Source organism: Ranitomeya imitator, chromosome 4, assembly GCF_032444005.1.
Source record: "Ranitomeya imitator isolate aRanImi1 chromosome 4, aRanImi1.pri, whole genome shotgun sequence".
NCBI classification, from domain to species: domain Eukaryota; kingdom Metazoa; phylum Chordata; class Amphibia; order Anura; family Dendrobatidae; genus Ranitomeya; species Ranitomeya imitator.
In genome coordinates this window covers 101,652,160-101,669,448 of record NC_091285.1, presented here as the reverse complement: position 1 = coordinate 101,669,448, position 17,289 = coordinate 101,652,160, and the positions used below count along the sequence as shown (strand labels likewise).

The 17,289-nt window shown below is 44.4% G+C and overlaps 1 protein-coding gene across 1 annotated transcript in view; it reads right to left on the bottom strand.

Moving 5' to 3' along the window:
* The window catches only part of LOC138675546 (lymphocyte cytosolic protein 2-like), a 456,995-nt gene that overhangs the window by 132,720 nt on the left and 306,986 nt on the right, over positions 1-17,289 (bottom strand). The window contains exon 5 of the mRNA XM_069763882.1: positions 12,211-12,288. Within this exon, the coding sequence (XP_069619983.1) occupies positions 12,211-12,288 (78 nt within the window). The remainder of the gene's footprint in view (positions 1-12,210; positions 12,289-17,289) is intronic.

Here is a 17,289-nt window from a genome sequence, read left to right as displayed (position 1 = left end):
GCCATGGCCGATGATATTGCAGCATCGGCCATGGCTGGATTGTAATATTTCACCAGTTATAATAGGGGAAATATTACAAATCGCTCTGATTGGCAGTTTCACTTTCAACAGCCAATGAGAGCGATCGTAGCCATGGGGGGGTGAACTACCACTCCCCCTGTCCCTGCAGATCGGGTGAAATTGGAGTTAACCCTTTCACCTGATCTGCAGGGACGCGATCTTTCCATGACACCACATAGGCGTCATGGGTCGGATTGGCACCGACTTTCATGACGCCTACGTGGCGTCATGGGTCGGGAAGGGGTTAAACTTTTACCCAGGGCCTCACTTTGTCTTAAACCGGTCCTGCCTGGCACCCGCCTGTATGGCGATGCTCAGGAACTTTGAGTCACTGTAATCTCTTTCACATCCTACTTTGCTTCCACCACCTCCTCCCGCAGGCTATTCAAAGTCTACTCCAGCTTGTAGATGAATGAAATGGTGATGCTGATGATGGCAGCGCTAACCATCTTAGTAGCCATTTAAAAACTGCGCAGAAGGGTGCAGAGGTCCTTAAAGGGAACCAGTCACCACGAAAATCGCGGGTGAGGTAAGCCCACCGGCATCAGGGGCTTATCTGCAGCATAAATCATCACCTACCCCACGTACACCTTGAATACCAAGCCTATCCCCCTTCCACCACAACCTTGCTTTTTCCCCACTCATGTTGCTCAGATAGTGTCACAGGAACACATTATTAACAAAAAATTAGATTTTTACCTCTGCAACAGCACTGTAAACAGCTGAATTTCAGCAGCAGTAAATTGCAATGTGAAATATAGCATGCTATGTAGTGTTAGTCACAGAAGAAAGAATTGTTTGAGTGTGGATGAGGCCTGTATGACAAAGAAGATATGCTATAAACAATTTGAAAGTGACATATCCCCTAGTGTTAGCAACCAAAAATAAGACTTTTTACTCTGCACCAGCTCTGCACATAGCTGAATTTTAGCCACACTAAATGACAAAACGCTGCTACTGAAAAGCTCTACTTAACCACGGACACGTAGACAAGTACTTGTGGCCAGGGATGCTACATTTCCCTGATGGCACACTGGGTGAACATCGTGAAATCCAGAGCCCAGTCAGACCCTGGGACAGAAAACATGGTACCAACACCGAGGATTGTAGGCCCTGGTTCAATCATGGTTGAACCGACGGTATGTCTGCCCAAGCAACAGGGAGATCTTGTTACCCTCGCTATAAATTTTTGAGGGTATTTATGATGCCTATATTAACAATTTTGATTAGCCTACCTCTAACATTCTTTGCTACCTATGTGTACTCATAACATAGTAACATAGTAACAAAGTTAGTAAGGCCGAAAAAAGACATTTGTCCATCAAGTTCAGCCTATATTCCATCATAATAAATCCCCAGATCTACGTCCTTCTACAGAACCTAATAATTGTATGATACAATATTGTTCTGCTCCAGGAAGACATCCAGGCCTCTCTTGAACCCCTCGACTGAGTTCGCCATCACCACCTCCTCAGGCAAGCAATTCCAGATTCTCACTGCCCTAACAGTAAAGAATCCTCTTCTATGTTGGTGGAAAAACCTTCTCTCCTCCAGACGCAAAGAATGCCCCCTTGTGCCCGTCACCTTCCTTGGTATAAACAGATCCTCAGCGAGATATTTGTATTGTCCCCTTATATACTTATACATGGTTATTAGATCGCCCCTCAGTCGTCTTTTTTCTAGACTAAATAATCCTAATTTTGCTAATCTATCTGGGTATTGTAGTTCTCCCATCCCCTTTATTAATTTTGTTGCCCTCCTTTGTACTCTCTCTAGTTCCATTATATCCTTCCTGAGCACCGGTGCCCAAAACTGGACACAGTACTCCCCAGGGGTAAATGTTTTTCAGCCCATGCACATAGTATGTGCATATTACAAGTCTAGGATACCAACTCCTTAAAGGGAACTTGTCACCCCCCCATGGAATTTTAAGGAAAAGAGCCACCTTTAGCAGCACTAAGGCTGCATTCTGTGAAGGTGGCTCTTATGCTTCTGATTCCTAGTAACACTGAAATATTGACTTTTATAAATTGCGCCCCATACCTGTATTGAGTCCCAGAGGTGTGGTGTCTCCCCCTGTTTCAGCCGCCTCCCAGCCGTCCATCATCCAGCTCTTGTATCTGTGCGCCGCCTCCTGTGTTGCTGTTACATGCCCTGTGCCTGCCCCCATCTCCCTCCTTCTCTTTCCTCCCTCGGCAGCGTCTGATGAGCTGAGCTCCCCTCACACAGTTCACTGGCAGGTCAGCTCATCAGATGCTGCCGAGGGACGAAAGAGAAGGAGGGAGATGGGGGCAGGCACAGGGCATGTAACAGCAACACAGGAGGCGGCGCACAGATACAAGAGCTGGATGATGGACGGCTGGGAGGCGGCTGAAACAGGGGGAGACACCACGCCTCTGGGACTCAATACAGGTATGGGGTGCAATTTATAAAAGTCAATATTTCAGTGTTACTAGAGATCAGAAATATAAGAGCCACCTTCACAGAATGCAGCCTTAGTGCTGCTGAAGTTGGCTCATTTACTTAAAAACGTCCTGGGGGGTGACATGTTCCCTTTAATAGGAAAAAAATGTTTTCTGAGATCCTCCATGACAGGTCTTCAAAGGGGTATTGTAGTGCCTCCTTCTGATTTTTGGCAACCCTTACAATTAATGTAGGAGACACACTCCTTAGCAATGGGAAAAAAACATTTTTGTGAAGCAAAAGAGCAGGTGGGTTCTGTTAGTATATGGTCGTCACATAGGGAGTTTTCACACTGCATACAGGATTTCACAGGCGGAACAGGAGACTTTGTACAGTAAATACAGAAGATCCTGGTCTCCTCCATATCAGGAAAGTGAACATATATTCCATTTAAAACCAACCTTTAATAATTATATCTTAAAAAACACCTACCCAGTGAATCAATGGTTTAGATACTAAAAATTGAAAATGACCAAATTGAGCTTACAAAAACCCTGCAATAGGCCTATAGGCCTATTTCAAAGCCTGCCTGGCTGTGGAGATTGGCACCCTACAAGGACGATTTTTTTGGCGCCCCCACTCAATGAGGGCTGTCTCTCACTCTCCAAATTTCAACCCTAACAATATAGGTGGGAAAATATCTTTATAGAGAAGAGATGAAAAAAAGTATTTCAAGCGCCTATACAGATTCCCTGAAGGTATCTTGTAGACAAAAAAGATAACACTAATACAAAACAATATCATCCAACATCATGACAACCACTCAGCAAATGCAATATGATATATGATAAACCTGGGAACTAGATAAATCCAGGCCACATGTATGTTTGTATTTCAATTTGCAAACCAAATTATATAAAGGATGTAACAAGGAGTAAAACTTACGGATAGAATGCATCCCAATGCGTTTCCCCGCTGTCACGGTTCATCATGAGTTCAAGTTTATAATATATCATATTGCATTTGCGGAGTGCTTGTCATGATGTTGGATGGTATTATTTGGTATTAGTGTTACCCGTATAGGCGCCAAACAAATCGTCTTTGTAGAGTTCCAACCTCCACAGGCAGGCAGGTTTAGAAATAGGTCTATTGCAGGGTTTTTGTTTCACTGGGTAGGCATTTTTTTATACTTTTATATAATTATTAAATATTGGTTTCAAAGGGAATATATGTTCACTTTCTTGATTTAATTTCCTTTAGTTTATTGATTGATTCTGGTACAAAATCTCCTCCATTTCAGGCTGAGTAGATGCAAAATACCCCAGCAAGGTAGATGAAATTTCTGAACACATTGACAATAAGATCTTACCATTCTCTTTGTCAAAGAGACATGTCCCTATACAGTCTAGCATGATCCTCACTGATTAGAAACTCTCAGAACATGTAGGGAAACATCTCTAACTAGTAACACAGAGCTTTCAATCTATATAATCGTCTAAGGTCCACTTCTGTCTGTTTGTCTGTCTGTCACGGAAATCCCACGTCGTTGATTGGTTGCGCCCAGCCAGCTGCGACCAATCAGCGACAGGCACAGTCCGGCCACGAATTGACCCCTCCCTACTCCCCTCCAGTCAGTGCCCCCTCCATACTCCCCTCCAGTCAGCGCCCACATAGCGTTTAAACGGACTGCTATTAAACCTGTAAGTGCCTATGTAGCATCAATAGTAAAAACATATAATGCTAAAAATAATAAAATAAAAAAAAATCATTATATTATCATCTTCCGGAGTCTGCGCCAGCCTTTACTGCTCCTTGCGACGCTCTGGTCCCAGGAATGCATTACGGCAATGACCCCAGGTCACGTAGCAGTCTTGCGAGACCACTACATCATCAGGGGTTATTGCCGCAAGTCATTACTGGGAACGGAGCATCTCCCGTGTCACTGATTGGTCGCGGCCGGCTGGGCGTGACCAATCAGTGATTTGAACGACGCTTCGCTGATTGGACACGCCCGGCCGGCCACAACCAATCAGCGACATTGGCGTGGAATTTAAACACAGTGCACGACCAATCAATGAAGCGTAGTTCAAATCTCGTGCCAATTCGCGGCTGGACTGCACCTGCCACGACCAATCAGCGATATTGGGGCTGGATTTAAACACCGCTTCAATTTTTACTATTGATGCTGCCTATTAAGCATCAATAGTCAAAACATGTAATGCTAAAAATAATAAAAAAAAACAAAACATTATATTCTCACCTTTCGGCATCCGCGCCAGCCTTTCCCGCTCCTCGCAATGCTCCGGTCCCAAGAATGCATTGCGGCAATGACCCCAGATAACGTAGCGGTCTCGTGAGACCGCTACATCATCACAGGTGATTGCCACAAGGCATTACTGGGAACGGAGCATCGCGAGGAGCATCGATAAAGGCCTGGGATGGATACGGGGTGCCACGGGAAGGTGAGTATATAACTAAATTTTTATTTAAGTTCTTTTTTCACAGGGATATGGTGACCACATTGCTATATACTACGTGGGCTGTGCTATACACTACGTGGGCTGTGTTAAATACTGCGTGGGCTGTGTTATATACTGCATGGGTTGTGTTATATACTATGTGGGCTGTGTTATATACTACGTGGGCTGTGTTATATACTGTGTGGTCTGTGCTATATACTGCATGGGCTGTGTTATATACTACCTCACTGTGATATATACTACGTGGGCTGTACTATACACTACGTGGCTCTGCAATATACTAAGTGGCTGTGCTTTATACTACGTGGCTCTGATAACAGTGCTATATACTATGTGGCTCTGCAGTATACTACGTGGCCTGTGTTATATACTGTGTGGGCTGTGCTATGTACTATGTGGGCTGTGATCTATACTACGTAGGCTGTGTTATATACTGCATGGGCTGTGTTATAAACTACGTGGGCTGTGTTATATACTGCTTGGCCTGTGCTATATACTGCGTGGGCTGTGTTATATACTACCTCACTGTGCTATATACTACGTGGGCTGTGCTATATACTACGTGGCTCTGCAATATACTTTGTGGCTGTGCTATATACTACGTGGGCTGTTGTCTATACTATGTGGGGCTGTGTTATATACTGCGTGGGCTGTGCTATATACTACGACAGCTGTGCTATATACTAAGTGGGCTGTGCTATATACAATGTGGGCTGTTATGATCTGGTGGTTTAGGAACAACATGAGACAAGCTCTGAAGGAGGTGGTATCTGTACTGACCGCAAACCCTGAACCTAGCAGCGCAACTAAAAATAGCCGTGGGGTTACCTGACGCTCCCTAGACCCCTCGGCACAGCCTAAGATCTAACTTCCCCTAAAGATGGAAACAGGAAACCTATCTTGCTTCAGAGAAAATCCCCAAAGGAAAGATAGCCCCCCACAAATATTGTCGGTGAGAGGAGGGGAAAATAACATATGCAGAAATGAAATCAGACTTTAGTATAGGAGGCCAGTCTGGCTTGATAGATAGGACAGGAAAGGATACTGTGCGGTCAGTATAAAATTACAAAACAATCCACACAAAGTTTACAAAAATCTCCACACCTGACTAAAGGTGTGGAGGGTAAATCTGCTTTCCAGAGCTTCCAGCTAACAGAAATAATCCATACTGACAAGCTGGACAAATATAGAATGCACAGAAAAATAAGTCCACAACATGTGGACTGAAATGAGCAAAGCCAGAACTTATCTTTGCAGAACTGGTCAGGAAACCAGGAAAATCCAAGCAGAGAAGTGAATCCAGCCAGGAAACATTGACAAGTGGCACTGGCTGAAGGAAAGAGCCAGGCATAAATAGCCGAACAGAAAGACAATTAGTGGAAGCAGCTGCAGACTGCTAAATCCAAGGAGAAGTTATTCCACTTAAAACCACCAGAGGGAGCCCAAGAGCAGAACTCACAAAAGTGCCATTTACAACCACCGGAGGGAGCCCAAGAGTGGAATTCACAACAGTACCCCCCCTTGAGGAGGGGTCACCGAACCCTCACCAGAGCCCCCAGGCTGATCAGGACGAGCCAAGTGAAAAGCACGAACCAAATCGGCAGCATGGACATCGGAGGCAGCAACCCAAGAATTATCCTCCTGGCCATAACCCTTCCACTTGACAAGATACTGAAGCCTCCGCCTCGAAAAACGAGAATCCAAAATTTTCTCAACCTCATATTCCAACTCTCCCTCAACCAACACCGGGGCAGGAGGATCAACCGAGGGAACAACGGGCACCACATATCTCCGCAACAAAGATCTATGGAAAACATTATGAATGGCAAAAGAGGCTGGAAGAGCCAAACGAAAAGACACCGGATTGATAATTTCAGAAATCTTATAAGGACCAATAAACCGAGGCTTAAACTTAGGGGAAGAAACCTTCATAGGAACATGACGAGAAGACAACCAAACCAAATCCCCCACACAAAGCCGGGGACCAACACACCGACGGCAGTTAGCAAAACGTTGAGCCTTTTCCTGAGACAACGTCAAATTGTCCACCACATGAGTCCAAATCTGCTGCAGCCTGTTAACCACAGAATCCACACCAGGACAATCAGAAGGCTCAACCTGCCCCGAAGAAAAACGAGGATAAAAACCAAAATTACAAAAGAAAGGTGAGACCAAAGTAGCCGAACTAGCCCTATTATTAAGGGCAAACTCGGCCAACGGCAAGAAAGCCACCCAATCATCCTGATCAGCAGACACAAAGCATCTCAAATAAGTTTCCAAGGTCTGATTAGTTCGCTCAGTTTGACCATTAGTCTGAGGATGAAACGCCGAAGAAAAAGACAAATCAATGCCCATCCTAGCACAAAAGGCCCGCCAAAACCTAGAAACAAACTGAGAACCTCTGTCAGACACAATATTCTCCGGAATGCCATGCAAACGAACCACATGCTCAAAAAACAATGGAACCAAATCTGAGAAGGAAGGCAGCTTGGGCAAAGGTACCAGATGGACCATTTTAGAGAACCGGTCACAAACCACCCAGATAACAGACATCTTCTGGGAAACAGGAAGATCTGAAATAAAATCCATGGAAATATGCGTCCAGGGCCTCTCAGGGACCGGCAAAGGCAAAAGCAACCCACTAGCGCGGAAACAGCAAGGCTTGGCCCGGGCGCAAGTCCCACAGGACTGCACAGAAGTACGCACATCCCGCGACAAGGAAGGCCACCAAAAGGACCTAGCAACCAAATCTCTGGTACCAAAAATCCCAGGATGACCGGCCAACACTGAACAATGAACCTCAGAAATTACCTTACTTGTCCATCTATCAGGAACAAACAGCTTCCCTACCGGACAGCGGTCAGGTTTATCAGCCTGAAATTCCTGAAGCACCCGCCGCAAATCAAGGGAGATGGCAGAAAGAATCACCCCTTTCTTAAGAATGCCAACCGGCTCAAGGACTCCAGGAGAGTCAGGCAAAAAACTCCTAGAGAGGGCATCAGCCTTAACATTCTTAGATCCCGGAAGATACGAGACCACAAAATCAAAACGGGAGAAAAACAGGGACCATCGAGCCTGTCTAGGGTTCAGCCGCTTGGCCGACTCGAGGTAAATCAGATTCTTATGATCAGTCAAGACCACAATGCGGTGCTTGGCTCCCTCAAGCCAATGTCGCCACTCCTCAAATGCCCACTTCATAGCCAACAACTCACGATTGCCGACGTCATAATTGCGCTCCGCAGGCGAAAACTTTCTGGAAAAAAAAGCACACGGTTTCATCAAAGAACCATAAGAATTCCTCTGAGACAAAACGGCCACTGCCTCAATCTCAGAAGCGTCAACCTCAACCTGAAAAGGAAGAGAAACATCCGGCTGACGCAACACAGGGGCAGAAGTGAATCGGCGTTTAAGCTCCCTAAAGGCCTCAACAGCCGCAGAGGACCAATTCGTCACATCAGCGCCTTTCTTCGTCAAATCAGTAAGGGGCTTAACCACACTGGAAAAGTTGGCAATGAAACGGCGATAGAAATTAGCAAAGCCCAAAAATTTCTGAAGGCTCTTCACAGATGTGGGTTGAATCCAGTCATGAATGGCTTTGACCTTAACAGGATCCATTTCTATAGACGAGGGGGAAAAAAATAAAACCCAAAAAAGAGACCTCCTGAACTCCGAATAGGCACTTAGACCCCTTCACAAACAAAGCATTATCACGAAGGATCTGGAATACCATCCTGACCTGCTTCACATGAGACTCCCAATCATCGGAAAAAATCAAAATATCATCCAAATACACTATCATGAATTTATCAAGATAATTGCGGAAAATATCATGCATGAAGGATTGGAACACAGATGGAGCATTAGAGAGCCCGAATGGCATCACAAGGTATTCAAAATGGCCTTCGGGCATATTAAATGCAGTTTTCCATTCGTCACCCTGGTTAATACGGACAAGATTATATGCCCCTCGAAGGTCAATCTTAGTAAACCAACTAGCCCCCTTAATTCGAGCAAACAAATCAGAAAGCAAAGGCAAGGGGTATTGGAATTCGACCGTGATCTTATGAAGAAGACGATAATCTATACAGGGTCTCAAGGAGCCATCCTTCTTAGCAACAAAAAAGAAACCCGCTCCCAATGGTGACGAAGACGGTCGAATATGCCCCTTCTCCAAAGATTCCTTAACATAACTCCGCATGGCGGCATGCTCTGGCACAGACAGATTGAAAAGTCGGCCCTTAGGGAACTTGCAGCCAGGAATCAAGTTAATAGCACAATCACAGTCCCTGTGCGGTGGAAGGGAACTGGACTTGGGCTCATCAAATACATCCTGGAAATCTGACAAAAACTCAGGGACCCCAGAAGAGGGGGAAGAGGAAATTGACATCAAAGGAACGTCACTATGTACCCCTTGACAACCCCAACTAGTCACAGACATAGTTTTCCAATCCAGCCCCGGATTATGTTCCTGTAACCATGGAAAACCCAGTACAACATCATGCAGGTTATGCAACACCAGAAAACGGCAATCTTCCTGATGTGCAGGAGCCATGTACATAGTCATCTGCGTCCAGTACTGAGGTTTATCCTTGGCCAATGGTGTAGCATCAATACCCCTCAAAGGAATAGGGCTCTGCAAAGGCTGCAAGGAAAAACCACAGCGCCTGGCGAATTCTGTCCATTAAGTTCAGGGCAGCACCTGAATCAACAAATGCCATGACAGAAAAGGACGACAATGAGCAAATCAGGGTCACAGATAAGAGAAATTTAGGCTGAATAGTACTAATGGTAACCGACCTAGTGACTCTCTTAGTACGCTTAGGGCAATCAGAGATAACATGAGCAGAATCACCACAGTAAAAACACAACCTATTCTGAAGTCTGAATTCCTGCCGTTCTGTTCTAGTCAAAATCCTATCACATTGCATAGGCTCAGGACTCTGCCAGAGGACACTGTCATATGGTGCACAGCTTTGCGCTCGCGCAGACGCCGATCAATCTGAATGGCTAGAGACATAGATTCGCTCAAACCGGCAGGCGTAGAGATGCCCACCATAACATCTTTAAGGGCTTCAGAAAGACCTTTTCTGAAAATAGCAGCCAGAGCCTCCTCATTCCATTTAGTGAGCACAGACCATTTTCTAAATTTCTGGCAGTATAATTCTGCCGCTTCCTGACCTTGACACAAGGCCAACAGGGTTTTTTCTGCATGATCCACAGAATTAGGTTCGTCATACAATAATCCGAGCGCTTGAAAAAATGCATCTACATTCAATAATGCCGGATCCCCTGATTCAAGAGAAAAAGCCCAGTCTTGAGGGTCACCCCGCAGCAAGGATATGATGATTTTTACTTGCTGAATGGGATCACCAGAAGAACGGGGTTTCAAAGCAAAAAACAATTTGCAGTTATTTTAAAGTTCAAAAACTTGGATCTGTCCCCAAAAAACAAATCAGGAGTAGGAATTCTAGGCTCTAAAGCCGGAGTCTGGACAACACAATCTTGGATACTCTGTACTCTTGCAGCAAGTTGATCCACAAGAGAAAACAAACCCTGAACATCCATGCCAGAGCATAAATCCTGAACCACCCAGAAATCAAGAGGAAAAAAGAGACAAAACAGAGCACAGAAAAAAAAATTGTTCAGAACTTTTTCTTTTCCTTCTTTTGAGATGCGTTTAATTCATTTTTGGCCACTTGTACTGTTATGATCTGGTGGTTTAGGAACAACATGAGACAAGCTCTGAAGGAGGTGGTATCTGTACTGACCGCAAACCCTGAACCTAGCAGCGCAACTAAAAATAGCCGTGGGGGTACCTGACGCTCCCTAGACCCCTCGGCACAGCCTAAGATCTAACTTCCCCTAAAGATGGAAACAGGAAACCTATCTTGCCTCAGAGAAAATCCCCAAAGGAAAAATAGCACCCCACAAATATTGACGGTGAGAGGAGGTCAAAATAACATACGCAGAAATGAAATCAGATTTTAGCATAGGAGGCCCGTCTAGCTTGATAGATAGGACAGGAAAGGATACTGTGCGGTCAGTATAAAACTACAAAACAATCCACACAGAGTTTACAAAAATCTCCACACCTGACTAAAGGTGTGGAGGGTAAATCTGCTTCCCAGAGCTTCCAGCTAACAGAAATAATCCATACTGACAAGCTGGACAAATATAGAATGCACAGAAAAATAAGTCCACAACATGTGGACTGAAATGAGCAAAGCCAGAACTTATCTTTGCAGAACTGGTCAGGAAACCAGGAAAATCCAAGCAGAGAAGTGAATCCAGCCAGGAAACATTGACAAGTGGCACTGGCTGAAGGAAAGAGCCAGGCATAAATAGCCGAGCAGAAAGACAATTAGTGGAAGCAGCTGCAGACTGCTAAATCCCAGGAGCAGCCATTCCACTTAAAACCACCGGAGGGAGCCCAAGAGCAGAACTCACAAAAGTGCCACTTACAACCACCAGAGGGAGCCCAAGAGCGGAATTCACAACAGTGGGCTTTGTTATATGCTACCTGGGCTGTCAGACTCTTTAGCCCAGGGCCCTCAAAAACCTGGAGCTGGCCCTGGCTTCACTGATTGTTTGCGACCAGCCGGGTGCGAACAATCAGCGACAGACGCAGTCCGGCCGCGAATTCGCGCAGGATTTTAACCACGCTTCGCTAATTGGTCGCACCCGGCAAGCCGAATCCTGTGTATTCATTGCATTATTCTCAAATCTTCATAAATAAACTACATACATATTCTAGAATACCCAATAAGTTAGAATCGAGTCACCATCTAGTTTATTCATAAATGTCTAAGAAGAATAACAGGAAAAGCCCCATATAGAATACTAAGAGAAATGTTACAAATTGTTTAATTATTGGGAATGTCAATATTTACTAAAAGAGTAATGATAGGACAGCTAACAGGTCCTCTGTATGTGACATGCATACTTGTCAGCAGTCCTGATTTTGCCAGGGCTGCCCCAGAACTTACCCACAATGAAGGTAGGCATTTCTGAAAGTTTTAGGGAAATTTTCAGGCAGTGCAGCAAAAATTAGATGTATTTTGTTGTGGAACTGTTGGTAAGTATATACATGTAAACAATTCTTTGGTCTGTCTTTCTTATCTAACAGTTCCGTCATTTGTTGTTGCACTTACTCAGTCAATTAAAATAATAATATATTATAACATCAAGTCTTCCAGTATAAAAAAATAGCCAAATAGGACATTTAAAAAATGTTAATAGATTATAGTGAAATAATTTATTATCTTACCTTATTAATAGATCTTAAAGCACTTTCAGCATCCTTTCTTGATAGATTACCCAAAAACCACAGCTCTGAATGAATACCCTAAAATAAAAATGAATTATTATTACTATTATTATTATTATTATTATTAACTTACAAAATACAACAAGGCAACATGGCATTTGGGAAAAAACTGTAGTTATGTGAAAACAAATATCAAGGTTGTTTGTAAAGACAAGATCAATAAAATTCTGCCCATATTGAGCGACAAGATGAGCACATGAGCAGTTACGATCGAGTGGATAAAGGACCCAGCCAAGTCTTGTCATTGTTGTCGACATGGTAAACCTAATGCTGGTTGTGAGTAATCCTCGAGTATGTCTGTTGGACAAAAGTAGTACACTCTTTCATGACTCACCCTTATTTTGTCATTCCCTCTCTCCATCTACTATATAACTAGTAATGAGCGAGCACTAAAATGCTCGGGGGCTCGTTCCTCGGGTCGAGCAAATTGGAATACTTGGATACTCGACCCGAGCAATGAGCCTGATGTAAGTCTATGGAAAACCCGAGTATTTTTACTGCAATCCTTTTAAGGTCTAAAAATGTCTGAAAATGATGGAAACACTGCTCAAATGCCACAGGAACATCATGGGGATCGCCGCTGGAAGCATTTCTGAATCCAAGGTCACAACTGTAAGCAATGTTGTCCATTTTTACAGGTGCCCCAAAAAAATACAAAAATGCGGTCATGGACTAGCGGTGGATTCCACGTCCCACACAGGCACGGCACTTATGTCCTGATATTTTAAGGTGTCGCTTCATTTGGGGCTATACTGTCCACATACAGGCAGCGCTCACACACAAGTGTGATCTCATTCCACAATCAGCAATTCTGTGGGTCCACTTGCTCCCTCACATTTATCAACTGTGACTGATGAAGGTCCGGATGTAGGACCGAAACGTTTCTGTTATTTTGTGGACACTATTAAATCACCTGTCTTACGTTGAGTTGAGTGCCGAGTTTTTGCTATATTCTACAGTGTGGGAACCTACTCTGGCACCTCTTTACGGCTGTGCACACATCTACTTTTTCATCTTCATGGTAAAAATATGTTGACAAAGACGCACGTGTCTTTCTAAAGGACAAAGTGCAACATTTTCGTGAGATGCTGAGTTAGAGAAAGCAAATCAGTGTTGGAAAAAAAACAAACAAACTGATGGATGCTTGTGAAAAAATAAGTTTAAAGAGGAGTGCACCGTCCGTAACTATAAACACATCCATGGCACAAGCTTCTTCATCTTCATCCATACATATTACCAATAATATCCAAATGTCACAGTAGAAAATTATTTGTTCTAGTGTAATGAACACTGTTAAAGCAATGCCACTAAACGTAGATAACCATGACCCTAGGAATCACCAGATTTCCTGTTTACAAGATATGGACGATGATGGTATTGATGACGACTTTGAAATTTACCACATCCACACCAAGAAGATGAAGATCACAGCTGCAAAAAAGGCTGTGAATGTCTGGAAAATCATTTTCCTTTGGCAAACTTTCCCTCTTACTAAAGAGGTACCGAATGATGCATACACAGCTCTCATGTCTATTTAGTGTGAGATGGTAGAAAGATGATGTATTCTGTTTTGTCCATGTCCCCTTTTGAAAGTGAACAGAAAAGAAGGATGAAATAGTGGGAAGACGTCTGATTTTGGTCAGTAAAGAGGTGATGTCAGGTACAGATAGGTAGATCTGCGTGTCATCGGCATACTGATGATATTGCAAACCGTGCTATTACATCAGCTGTCCCAGGTCGAAGGTGTAGATGTAGAAGAGTAGGGGTCCTAGAACTGAGCCTTGGCGAACACCAAACAATCGGGTCGAGGTGAGGAGGTGGTGTGGGAGAGGGTGACACTGAATATCCCCGTAACAGCCTGGTTGGTTTTTAAAGACTCTGTTGATAACCCCAAAAAGGCCATTTGCACCACTGGCCATGCTCAAATGAGCAGGGGTAGCAAAACTCCAATCCTAACCATCACAAGCATAATGAGGCACATGGCACAAAGCACCTTTGTTGGTTGAACACAAGGCTCCATCAACAGTGTCTGTAGGTGATACCACTGCTTCTTCCGATGTTGTGCGTGCAAGCCAGTCCCCTGTCCATGGTGCATGCAAAGATGCCTCATGCCCTGCATTTACACACAAACTCAACTAGCACCATCAACAAGCACGTCCACATCCTTGTTCCAGCGCAGTGTTCAGTTGTCCATACCCCAGTCCTTGGAACACAAGCGGAAGTAGGCAGCCATTACTAAATTCACACATTTCTCATATGCTTGCGCTCGAAATGTTGCATTTTAGGCCCGTGGGAGATGTAAGCTTTCCGCAACCTGATTGCGGTGACCATCACTCGTTACCCAGTCACCACAATTTTTCCCAGTCTGCCGTCACGACATTACACAAGCAAGAATGTGCCTCACAACATTACCCGGGCCTTCATCAATGCGGTTACAGGGAAAGTGCACCTAAACATGGACACATGGACAAGTGCTTGTGGGCAGCGATGGTACATCTCGCTGATGGCACGCTGGGTTAGAGTAGAGGAAGCCATGACTCAGTCGGACATTGAGAGACCATGTTACAGATGTATGGAGACAGGTTGTAGTAGGCTTTGTATGTCAAGGTTAGGGTTTTGAACTGTAGCCTCTGGAAAATTGGAAGGCAGTGAAGGGCCTAGCAGAGAGGAGAGGCTGGGGAATAACAGAGGGACAGTTGGATTACTCAGGCATCAGACTTTAGGATAGATTGGAGTAGTGCAAGAATGCTAGAGGAGAGGCCAGAGAGTAGAAGGTTGCAATAGTGGAGGCGGGAGATCATGAGGGCATGCACAAACATTTCTGCCATTCCATGAAATGGATCCTGGAAATGTTTTTGAGTTGTAGTGGGCAGGAGGAGGCAAGGGCTTGGATATGTATCTTGAAAGAGAGGGCAGAGTCGAGGACCACCCGAGGCCTCGAACATGCAGGACAATTTGAACCGGTGTGCCATCCCAGCATTACACAGGCACGTGTCCCACATTACCCGTTCTGTTATTGGGAAAGTCCACCTAACCACAGACACGTGGACAAGTGCTTATGGTCAGGAAAGGTACATCTAACTAACGGCACACTAGGATAACATAGTGGAAGCAGGGACCCAGTCCAAATTTGGGATGGTGCACATCCTCCCAACCCCGAGTATTGCGGTCCCTACGTCAATCTGGGTTGCCCCCACAGTATGCACCTTCTCCTTCGTGTCCTCTTCAGCCTTCATCTCCGAAAGTAACACATCAGTCACAAGCTGGAAGCACTGCAGCACTGCCTCAGCCAAGCGGCAACAGGCTACTGTGCTTAGGTGACAAACCGCACAATGCTGAAGAGTTGGGGACACTGGACAGCTCTGAAAGTGCAGGCAGATGTGTGGCTGACACTGCTGACCCTACAGCCAGGCATGGTCTTGTGTGACAATGGCTGGATCCTGGTGGCTGCTCTGTGTCGAGGCGAGCTCACACACATGCCATGCCTGGCCCATATGCTTTACCTCATTGTTCAAAGTTTTCTGAAAAACGACACGAAGGTGCCAGATCAGCTAGGAAAAGTAAGAGGCTCTGCTTACCCATTTTAGAAAGTCAGCTAGAGCTTCATCCGCCCTTGCCGTGCTTCTGCAGTAAATACAAAATATTCAAGAAAGGCAACAGCAACCACGTGGTATAGATATATGTATCAATTTTCTCTTATACTTAGTAATATCTTGCTGTTATAGTAAAAGGCTCAGATCAAAAATCCCAGATTAGTCGCCAATGAACCTAGACAAAGGAGGAGGATGTGGAAATCACAAAAAAAAATTGCGACCCAAAACATCCATAATAAATACAAATCTTTATTTAGAATCTCAAAAAGTAGACAAGTAAATGACGGTGACAAGAAGCATGAAATGCAGCCATTAAAACCACATGCAGCTGTACAAATGGTCGCCCCAGCCTAAGTAACATCCAAGTAATTTTTCCGATTATACAATCAAATATGGCTTTCATTGACCCATCCCATACTGTGTATCTATCTTATTTGTTCACCAATATATATCGCAGTACGGAAGCACAAGGTTACACTGAATAAAACCAGTATGGTTACTTATGTGGGATAAGACAGTGAAAATGCCTCGTTATAAATACCAAATGACAAATACCAAATAATAAGTGCCAAGGTATAAATAATTACCTCAAGTGAGTGGCACACGTATGTTCACTTAGGCTGTCGCGGCAACCCGACACGCGTTTCGGATGTCCTTCGTCAAGGGGCGTGACAGATGGACTAAGTTGGCAATATAAATACACGCCGGACCGGAAGTGGCAGTGCTGCGGACCGGAAGTGATGCATTCACTACCATGGCAACCCGGGAATCAAGGCAGCGTTGACGTCATACACAGGAGGAGCCCGTTGTAAGACACCATGGCAACCTCCTAAACATACAGATGCCGAAAGCAGCCCAGAGTCGCGGAAAAGGGCGTGAATGCGTACAGACCCGCTCTACTGTCACTGAAAGGGGCTTGTGTAAGATATACAATAATGTCTTTGTAATGGTCAGGAAACCCTATTAGATAAATATACATATGACCAACTTGTGACCAAATGCTAGACTTTATAACGGGCACCTGTAGCGACTGTTCCGCCATATCCTATACTATATGCTGTATATCTCGGCACTTAGTACTATCGTAAATATGCCTCAGCAACCATATACAAGTTGCATATACATTACCATACCTGTCATAATAATGGTGCCTAAGGGCTTCCATGCCCAATTAACTAGTGTCTTACTGGGGATGAATAGGTTTCTACACCAATCATTAGTCCAACCCATACTATCCAAATTACATAGTAAACAGGACAGTTTACATAAGAAATATAGGCCCCAATAGGTTCCTATTTTAAGGAAACCTTATTATATGAATACATCTTACTATAATAATTTATATATCTATTAACCATAAATCCCATTAGGCCCCTGATATGACGGTGAAACCCTCCCATTCCCTAAAGACATAAAAAAAACATAT